This window comes from Nestor notabilis, unplaced genomic scaffold, assembly GCF_000696875.1.
Source record: "Nestor notabilis isolate BGI_N333 unplaced genomic scaffold, ASM69687v1 scaffold3004, whole genome shotgun sequence".
Lineage (NCBI taxonomy): Eukaryota > Metazoa > Chordata > Aves > Psittaciformes > Psittacidae > Nestor > Nestor notabilis.
In genome coordinates this window covers 26794-37477 of record NW_009924056.1, presented here as the reverse complement: position 1 = coordinate 37477, position 10684 = coordinate 26794, and the positions used below count along the sequence as shown (strand labels likewise).

Here is a 10684-nt window from a genome sequence, read left to right as displayed (position 1 = left end):
CAGGAATGGAGATAGTTTATGGAGATCACCAGCACACTATACATTGCCTCTTGACTTTAGCTAGAAAAAAATATCATAGCAAATCCTTCTCCTTCTTCCCTCATTTGCACAGTACTACATGAAGGCAGAGTGCTGAAGAGGAGATGCACTTAAGCCAACTCAATCACCAAGTTCGTCACAGGGCTCTGAGAACTCAATTTTTTTATAAAGCAGGGATATACGACACTAAAGGTGTAGTGTGGGTATGAAATTATTACTAAAAGAATACAAAGAGTGGGAAAGAAATGTGTTGTCTAGAAAGAAAAGAAAAGTGAGGAATAACTAACCAGGTACATCTGCACCTGAGCAGAAACCTGATTTCTTGCCTTTGCATTCTGTTCACCCCCAAGTGCTGTTCAGCTGATTGCCACCTACCCTTGATAGCACAGGAGCATCAATCATTACTCTAAAAATACCTTTCCCTGCATTGCATTTGAGCTCTTCTTCTCTTCCTTACAGCTGACAGGAGTAGAAGCCTAGAGCAAGTTTCATGCAGAGGGAGCAATATGTGATCAGTATCTTGCCACGATGGCTGGAGCCCAGTTCTGGCCAGAGGGAGCAGAGATGGTCCTTGCCTTTACACCAGGAAAGGTGCAGGACACTGTCATGCCGCTCAGGTGCTTTTGCAGCACACAGTGAGAGCAAGAGGCAGCTTGGAAGACTGAACTGTGGCCCTCTTTCCTCTGGTTGGATTTGTTGCTGATTAAAAGATGCACTTTCCAGATGAGCTTTGTTCCCTTCTTGGGGCTTTTTTAACTCCTCTCTTCCCTATGGAGTTGGGAGTGCTGAGCTCACATGAGAGCCTTTGTCCTGGTGGGTTGTTAGTAATCTCTCTTTCTCACAAAGCCCATGAGATAGATCAGCCAAATCCACGTTTGGATGAAAGGGGGTAATGCTTCAAAAGACACTCTTCAACAGGACACTGGCAACATGCACATACAGAACATGATGCTTCTGTTTTGTTGCACTGCAAAACTGGAATAAAAATCCACCTTGTTTTATATGCTGTGTCTTGGATACGTGTTGTAGAGCAAGATGATTGCCAGAAGCTCCGCACATTGGCTTTTTATGTTGCTTCCATGTTGGAAACAGTGAGGACAGATTGCTCATGGCACATGCTCTGCAGCAAGGAAGGACAGTGTCATCCTGTGCAAGAGCTGGAGCTGTTGCAAAGATGAAACAGAGCAGTGGCACTGGAGGCTCCTATGGCATGTGCAGAATGGGAAGAGGGAGCTGAGAGGAGATCGAGAAGCTGGATGTTGCTCCAGCAACTCACTTGCAGTGGTCTAAACCACAACCAAACTCCTGGATGTGACAGTAGGCATCTAAGAAACCACTAGTGTCAAGTGAAATGCAAATTCTTACGTGGTCACTCTTTCTTCTGAGTCTCAAATGAAAGAAGAAGAAACCACCACAACAACAACCATCCCCAAACCCTGAAATTGAACTGTAAATGTTCCCTTGCCATGTGACTCCTGATTTTTGTTCTTGCATGAAGTGAACACATATAGGGGTCTTTGACATTTGTGTCCCCGTTCCTTGTGCGCTAGGAGGGAAAAAAACCCCCAACCACTCTTTGGGTAAATCTTCATGGTGATTCAAAACACTTTAGGAAGATCCTGTCATCTGCTTTATAAGTTCCTGACTGATTGTGTGGAATTAAGTTATTGGGCAGAGAACCAGCTAACGGAAACACATTGATGAAATAATTTTTGAGGGACATTAAATGGAACTTAAAATAAAGCTGAAATGGTTTTATGGATTTTTCAGTCAAACTGTTTATGAACATTTATCAGTGGTAAATTACATGTGTCAGAAGAGGGAATCAGTAGGTATGGCTTTTAATAGAAGTCACTCTGATACGATGCTGTGAAAAAGAATAATTTATTGCCGAGGGATGTACAGTATAGTATGTTTAAATACAAATTATATGATTGTTTCCTCCTAACTGTCTTTGCCTGTTTGCAGGTAAGTCACCCTTAGCAGCATCAGAGAGTCTCATAAGATGAAAAAAAAGTCTTTTCAGTATTTTGCAATGAAATAGAAATCTTGTATTATGTATTTTCATGGTAGATAGAAAACGTTTTACTAACGGATAATTCAGGAAGCAGAAGCTGTGTTGTACAATAATAAATTTAATTTACATTTGCTTTATACTCAGTAAAGGGAAAAGAGGGATGTAGTAGTTTTGACTGAGGAAAGGGATTATATTCTTGAACAGTGCAATTCATGCAGTCATGAGGGTATTTCCTCTCTGTATGCTTCTCTCACTGGGGATGAGCTGGGGGCTACCTAAGGATTCACTCATAACTCTTAAAACAATGTGATTAGTTTCATGTTCCTGTTAGACTTGCGTCTTGCCTTTCTGCTTGGTGTTGTGTTTGCCTTCCCTTTGGCCCTGTCCTGCTGCCATGAATCATGAGTAGCGCTCAGCTTTTATCCAGGAATGTTCCCATCCTGGAAGCATCCAGCAGGGAGCAGAAATTTTCACCACTTTTTAAGCAAATGACCTTGGACTTCATATTTTTAAATCTCACCCTCTATCTCTCTCTCTTTTTCCACTCCCTGAGGTCAAACATTTGTTTTTCCATGACATCTCAGTTCTCTGCAGAGCCACAATAGCCCAGTTGAGTGTCAACAGCACATTTCCCTCAAACTTGTCTTCCTTTTTGCCAAAGCCTTTAGTAAAACCACTTCCTCCAGCCTGATGCCTTCACTTTCACCGCCATCCAGCGACGATCCTATCACAACCTGGCTAGGGACTTCCACAGTGGCCAAGAGCCACACTTTTGACACAGATGTCCAGTGTAGTTGAATTTGACCAAGGCAGTTGTTTCCCTCAGGAGGCACTGCGGGAGCTGCTGATCACCCAGGCAGAAACTGAGACTATTCAGTGTAAAAGAGAGAGGGCTGGTGGGATTGGACACATTTGATGTCTATAAAATTAACAGTAGCACAAAAAGAAGAGGATGGTAATTTAGTGCTTTTCACAGTCCAAAGCAGAACAAGCATCCAGTGAAATCATCAGGTTGAAACCAAAGGAAAAGCTTCTCCAGAGCATTTAATTCATCTGTTAGCCCCTTGATAGAGAAATGGGGGCACTTAAAAGGATAATTAGGTGAGATGAGGAGAGCTTATCAGTGTGTCTCCAGTGGCTGGATGACACAGCCAGCTCAAGGAGTCCCTCAGCTGCTGACAGCCACAGTCAAGGGAGGGATGTCTCAGTCCTGGTCCCTCAGCATCCCCTCAGCCCTGAGTGGCCGGTGTCCTACATAGTGACAGGGACAAGTGGCCCCTTGGGAGATTTTGTGTTCTTAAAACAGAATAATAAGAAATGATATTGTCAAGGCAAGAAGCCTTATCAAGGCAGGTAGCATTCATTTCTAATTCGTATCAAAGGAGAGAAACAGAAGGATTTGGAAATCTCATTCCAGTTCTCAGCACATAAGGGACTCTTTCACAGATCTGGGAATAAAGCAGACAAGGAAAAGAGGGTTTAAGAACTGTGCATAGGGAACGAAAAACAAGGAGAAGGAGGAAAGGAATAGCAGGTGTCTTTATTTTCAGCCTTCCTGAAATGATCACGTTGGAGTCTTCTCTGGCTTTGTTTCTAAAGCTGCTTCCTGCATTAAATGACTTAACGAAAGCCTAGAAAACCCCAAGTCATGGGAAATATGCTAAAGTTCCCCCTTATTCTGCAGGCATTTCTGGTCACATGCAGATAGTTATTTTGGGCTTTGCATAACTTAGGTAGATGACTTAAAATGTGAAAAAGTGAATTAAAATTACCAGCATAAAGTCACCATTGAAGCAATACAGATGGAAGGGGTACAAGAATATCTATGTGCACTTCCCTACATGCACTTCCTCACCTTCCTCCCCTTGAAAATCACTGTTTTGTTACGCAGATATGTGCAGGCTGTAACTTTTGCTAAGTTTCATTGCAGAGCTAATAGCCAAACAATTGTGTGGATAAGCAGAGATTTAAATCATTTGGAAACTGTTGCAAGAGGACAGATCTGATGAGAATAACCTTCATGGCTGGCGAGTTACAGCTGCTTTTGACAACTTGTCCCGGTGAAGGCTTATAGTAAAGTTAAAAGCTAAATATCTGTATTGTGCCATAGGATCAATTTCAATTCCCAATTATAAAGCTTGAAACTTTAGGCTGCTTTTATCATCTTTGAGATGACTTGTTTGGTTTTTTTTTTCTCTAGGCTAAGAAGGAGTTTGGTTTTTTTAATAAATGTTAGAGTGCTTGTTGTCATTCTGATTTTTTTCCTTTAACACTGTGGGACAGCTTAGCTAATTTATTACACAGAAGGTGTAGTCTTAGTGAAGCCACAAGTGTTTCTCTCTTATAGCAGAAGTTATAGAAGGATGTTTGCTTTGTATAATCTTAGGAGATTTTTTATTCTGCAGCAGTGATTTCCAGACTGCACATAGATAACAACTGTAACAGCACATATAAAGAGAGATCTCAAAGAATATATGTAAATGGTCTCATCAGGATCTGTAGTTTGCACCAATGGCTTTACCAAAAGAAGAAAGGAAAGAAAAAAAATATGCCACTGGTGTAGTTTGCATGCTGACACTGAAATTGCTGTGATGACTACAGGTAATGAATATCTAACTGTTCATAATGCATCTGAACACGAGACCACAGGTCTAAATTTAAGAATAGAGGTCATACTTGCTCACTGGGTAGGCAGCTATGTGTTAGAGAACATGAACATTAATTTCTAGCACACTGCTGTGTGTAAGACAGTACCATTCTTAGCTATGTTTTAATTGCAAGTTTCAGTGGGAGCGAGAATGTGACATTCTGCAGCATCTGTGACAGCACATGGGGACTCCTGTGTCCCAGCAGAGTATTTAAAAAGTGGAATGGGTTCAGAAAAGAGCAGTGAGAAGTCCAGGAAATCTGCTTCACAGTGAATGATTCAGAAAACCCTGACTTCTCAGAGAATCAGAGATGTTTGGGGTGGTCGGGTCACCACAGCAACTGTCTGCCCACAGAATGTGGAGAGTCTGTTCATGCAGGGCCAGTTGACTGGCACATGAAGATTTGGTGGCTGAAAGTGAGACCAATTCTGATTAGATGCACATTTTTTAATTAGAAGAATTAGTGGAAAGGCTTACCAGAGGGTGGCATGTACTGCCTTTGGCTTAAAACAATGACATGGGGAGAGCATCTCTTTCTAGATTGACACAGGATGGTTCAGTCACAGAATACAGACGAGTGCAGGGGTGGCTGGGTGCAGTGGCCCAACTTGGGCTATGCAGGTGGCCATGGGAGAGGATTGCAGTGGCCTGAAACTGAGGAAAGCTGTTCATATTACCTTGCAGTTTACAGCTCGCAATGTAAACACAGTCAGCAAATGGGGAAAGTGCTGCCTTCCCCAGCATCACTAAGAGATGGGGGAAATGAGCAGAAGTTAAATGACTTCTGGATCACGCATCAAACCAGTATCCGGGCTGGGACTAGAGCAGAGTCCTCTGCCTGCTCGTGCCATGTTTCATCAGGTGGACACCTCCCTCCTTTTCCCCAGGCAGGGCCACAACCCGACTACAGAGACATTTGCAGTGATTAAGCCAAAATTTGGTTTCTCCTTTCAGTACCTCTGAGCCCAGCAAAAGAAATAATGTCATGACATGCATCCAGGTTCATTAATGAGTGATGTAGCCGGATTAGATGCCTGGTTACCAGGGGGGGTATCTTTTCCAAGTTCCTTGTTTGGTCAGCAAACACTTCCCACAGTCAGGGTACAAGCAGCTGCTTTTACAGCCAGAAGTGCAGTTTACAGGTAAATCCCAGTTGTAATCAAGGCAACCAATTTCAGATGATGAAGGTCTGGCTTTTCCTGGGGACAGAAGGGATTTGTGCAAGCAAGAAATGGGGTCAGGCGATGGGTTAAATTGCACCTAGGTATGATTTAACAATCACTCCCCTGATAACAGCTTATAATGTTTACAATTTGTCTTCTGTTTTGTTTTGTGATTTCAGGAGCAGAAGGCACAGTGTTCCCTAAATCTATAGAAACTCCCAATGTCAGGGCAGACCCCTTCAAGGAACTAAGGTAAACTTTGGAATATGGTTTAACGGTAACTCAGTGGAGCCTTGTTGGAGTTGTGCATACTGCTGGGCATCATTTCTGCTTTTGCATAAGAGCTTGGGGATTCATTTTGGAAGGCATCACTGAGAGGATGCCATGGAAGAGAAGAGACCTGTCGTCTTTACATGTAATATGACCAAGCTAAAGGCAGTCACGGGTGATGAGAACATCATTTGCCATTGTACCCTGGGATCAGCATTTGAAAAACAGATAGAGAAATCTTTTCCTGGTTGTGCAGGGAGGTACTGGAGTTCATGCAGAATCACAGGGAGCAGCAGCAGGGAAAAGGATAATGCTCTCTAGCATTGTCTGTCTTGCAGAAATGCGAATCTCCCTGACCTGCACTGGGTATAGCTATGCATGCATGTAACTGCTGACACTGGCAGAGATGCCACTTGCTCACAGCAGTGTATCAGGAGGGAATAAACAGCACAGTTCCTGAGAACTTCAAGCTAATGCTGAGCATTATATTTATTTAAAAACAGACCAAACGTGTGACACTACAGGTTAGCTTGGGTGACTGGTCTCTGAAAGAGACTAATACGGCTTAATAAATTACCAAACAAACCTCTTGGTATCTTCTGACCAAGAGCGCTGTCAGGATTTGCCATTGATGCTCTAATTATCCTTCCTTAGAAAAAGAGAGAAAAGGTGAAAAAAGTCTCCAGAAGGATGTCTTGTCCTTAGGTTAAAAACTCTCCTTTCCTGGAAACTGCTGGGTGTGAAGCAATCTTCAGACAGCTGAAGTTGTGCACAAGCGCTGCAGATTTACTGCAGATGCACCGAGATGGGAGAGAACCTCTCATTAACTCTGCTCTGATCCTGGGGATAGTCATGACCTACTATGGAAGATGAGGAATACCCTGTGTGCCTTCCCTTAGGTCTGTCTTCCAATTTCTCTCGAAACACTCTTAATTGTTCCTAGTTCTGCTCTCTGGGGATCCTATGTCAGACAAGAGCTACAGTGGTGGTGTGATTCGGTTTGCTGTGAAAGCTTGTTCTCTTCCTCCGTGCAGTGGCTTTGTCCCTGCCTTGTGGTTTTCCCAGTCTTGGTATGCTAAGAAGGAAAACAGGATCTTTGCTCAGCCCGACATGCAGCTCCAGGGTCTGCTGGGGTGGAAGGAACCCCAGGAGGGCAGAGGGCCATGGTCCAGAGCACATGTACCCCCTGTTTCTCTGGGCAGAGCAAGGAAACAAAGCAGCCAGAGGGTGGGTGGATTTGTAGGTAAGGTTTAAGTGACAGTGGCTTTCTGGCACAGCCCAAGTTTACTGACATATTCGGGGGGAAAAAATGGCAAAAAAGAGAAAGCAAGATCATGGTTAAAATATCCAATAACATCTGAGTAACGTACAAAACCAGGTCCCGTTTTCGGTAGCGCACAAGAGATGCAAGGTCCAAGATTGTGGTTACATAGGACTTTCCTAACATGGGAGGGGAATTTAATCCAAGTAAGTGTAGAGTGTCATATTAGAGGGGACAAATGTGAATTAAAATGGCCTTAATCTGATTGAGTATGCTTTTGTTCCAAAGAGAATTAAACTAAATGAAATTGAAATGAATTAATGGCAGCATCCGTGCGAGGCGTTGATTCAGTATATTTGATCTGCTTTAAATTCATGTTGTTATTTCACTTGTTTTATGCAGAGAGCTGTTAGATAACTGACTTCCTTTGAAATTAGTGGACTGGGTAAAAAAAGAATCCTGCCAAAATCTGGTGGGTGGTTTGAGTTTTTTAAAGGGAAAAACGTTGAATTGGATTTACCTTGAAAAAATGTCCCACAGGGTCCTAAAGTATTTTGTGTGCTTCTGAAAATTTTATCCTGGCAAAAATAAATGTATTTTTTTTCCACCACCCTGAGAAGAACAGAGCCAATGGTAGCACCGTGTCGGGAAAGCAAGATTTCCCAAGAGCAAAAGCTCTATTTCTCCCTAAACCAAGAACTATCCATCTCTCTCTCTACATGCTGGAACCCTGGCTGCTTCTTAGATAAAATGGTGCCTTTTGGGTGCAGTGCAGAGTTAATAGAGAAAATAATCTTACTCTTGGGGGCCATTTTTCTGTACCTTCCTATTTTGATAGCAGTATGTGTGCATAAAGGTGTCCTTTTGGCCTTTTTAAAAAAATGCTGCAGTGAAATGGGACTGGGTAAGATGGTGGCATATGGGTCCCAAGCTGTCTTACATTGCTAGGAAAGCAGCATTGTAAACATGCACTGAGTAGCTGGCTTGACCCTAAAAGCCCATTTGCGTAGTAAATAGCACAAACTTTCTTTCCTCAGGCTGAAGTTCTCAGGGTAGGAAAGTGCACATTCAGCTATTGCAGGCTGTTGTCAGATGCCACCAACCTCCATCACTCGTCCGAATGGTTATGGTTAGGTCCATGATTTATCCTTTATGCTCTTTTCAGTACCAAACTGACTCCCACTTTTTTCATTAGGAGACTTCAAAATAAGGTGACAGCAACTGTCAGTATTGGAGAGGAGACCAACTGCTCCTGTCACCACTGGAGTCAGACCATCTGTATGTCTTCTTTCTCTTTCTCCTCTTCTTAACAGACAGACAGATTTCCCCTGCAAGATAGGCAGCACACTATTGTGTCAGTCATCTCTGTTTCTTTCCTGCTTTTCCTCCCATCTCCCAAAGGCATTCAGTCATGCCCATGTGTCACAAAGACTGACACTCTCCAAACGACAGCGCACACGATCTCAACAGACTTTCTGTCCCCATTTAGCAGACAAATGGCCTTCAGTTCATATGGCCTAATTCATTTATTAGTAACTGGCTTCTCTGTAAGGTGGTCACCATCCTGGAGAATATGCAATGTGCGGTCCTCTTTGCTAAGTGCCCTTTTTAAAACTTTCTTGTCTGCAGTGGTTTAGATGGGGAAAATTCAGATGGCAATATGTCTGTAGCTTTTTCCTTACATGCTAAGCCCATCACAAGGCTGCAGGAATTGGTTTGGTTCTTGTTTGAGCCAGGTCTGGACTTTGCTGCTGAGTCTTCTCATGAGTCTCTCCCATGCTGCAGACTCATGTGTCCTGAACCAACCTTATTAAGTATCAGTTGTAGTAAGAATGCCAGTGCTCATAAGTGTCTTTAGTGCAGAGTGTTATTAATGATTCATATTTCTTCTTTGGGATCTAGAATGTTCTTTAATAATGACTCAAGAACTAGAGGTGGTTGAAAAACTATGTACTGTACTTCTGTGAACATTTGCATGTTTTTACTTATTTAAACTAATTTTAGACTCTTGAAAGTTTTGGTAGTTGTTCATTGGGTCCTAAAGTGGTCAAAAATAGCAAAAAGGAAAGCAAACACATTCAAATGATTTTCAAATTCTTGTAATGTTTAACACTGCCATTCAGTATCATCCCAAAATAGTTCAGTGGGAGGGCTTGAGAGATTGAAATTTGGCTTAGGAGATTTGGACATTGAAATATTTGTATTTATCTGCATTGACTCTTTTTAATGCAGTATGGTGTCTTTGACATATGGTAATGTGGTTGCTTGTGTATAATAGTTGAATTCAAGATGACCTTTTCTCACTGGATTATTTTAGTGGCACCCAAGAAACTTGTCAAGAGCCTGTCTTGAGAGCCTCTCCTTGACACTGGCAAGAATCACCTGCCTTTCTCTATTCGTCTTCTTCCAAAAGGCATATATATGCAGAGGAGGCTAACGGAAGTTGCCTGACAAATCAGCAGTCTTCCGAGGTGAGGGATAAAGGGTAAACTAGCCGGTGAGTAAGGAAGAAGGGAAATAATTTGAGGAGAGAAGATTAAAAAGTGGGTGATCTGATATATAAGAAAAACAAATGAGGGCGATGTTAAACTGTTAAGTGTTAGAAGCTTGACAGCCTGTGTCAGATGGGCGCTGCGTTATATCCTGGTCCCTAGGCTCAAAACTAGCATAAGCACCTCCCCAATGTTCAGGTTATGCTGAGGGGCACCAGAGCATGGAAACTGGGCTTAGGGCATTTCTGTCCTCAGAGTTAGATAAAAGGAAATCAGACAGCATGAAATTTAGTCTGTAAGGGGCAAGTACACACCTGGAATTCATCCACAATTATTGTAGGTTAAAAATGCACTAAGCCACTCATGCAAGGCAGGAAACCAGGGGATGACTGTTTGTCCTGTAATGCGCAAATATAGTTAAGGGAGAATTAATCCCTTGGGCTTGAAGGGGTATTTTTTTGACCAAAGTTAATTATGAAGCACTGAAAGTACGAAATGGCAGATGAAATGTACTTGTAGCTTGATTTTATTAGGGCAATTTTACCTTACCATGTACAGTACTGAACTATTCAAATAGTCCAAGTGAGACCTATTGTAGCAAAAAGCAATTTAAATACAGTCCTCAGTTAATGTAATAATGCTCATTTTGCAAAACAATAATTCTTACCGAATTAAGGTTTCTCTCAGCTGTGTTTCTCAAGGCAGCAGAGACATTTTCCATAAGTATGAAGAGAAATAATGTTTCTGTCTAAAATCCATTACATTAATAAAGATTAAGAGAACAAAAATGAGAG

The 10684-nt window shown here is 42.2% G+C and overlaps 1 protein-coding gene across 1 annotated transcript in view; it reads left to right on the top strand.

Annotated features, from left to right (window-relative positions):
* The window catches only part of SGCD (sarcoglycan, delta (35kDa dystrophin-associated glycoprotein)), a gene marked incomplete at its 5' end in the record, with an annotated part of 70819 nt that overhangs the window by 33344 nt on the left and 26791 nt on the right, over nucleotides 1-10684 (top strand). The window contains one exon of the mRNA XM_010012441.1: nucleotides 6047-6119. Within this exon, the coding sequence (XP_010010743.1) occupies nucleotides 6047-6119 (73 nt within the window). The remainder of the gene's footprint in view (nucleotides 1-6046; nucleotides 6120-10684) is intronic.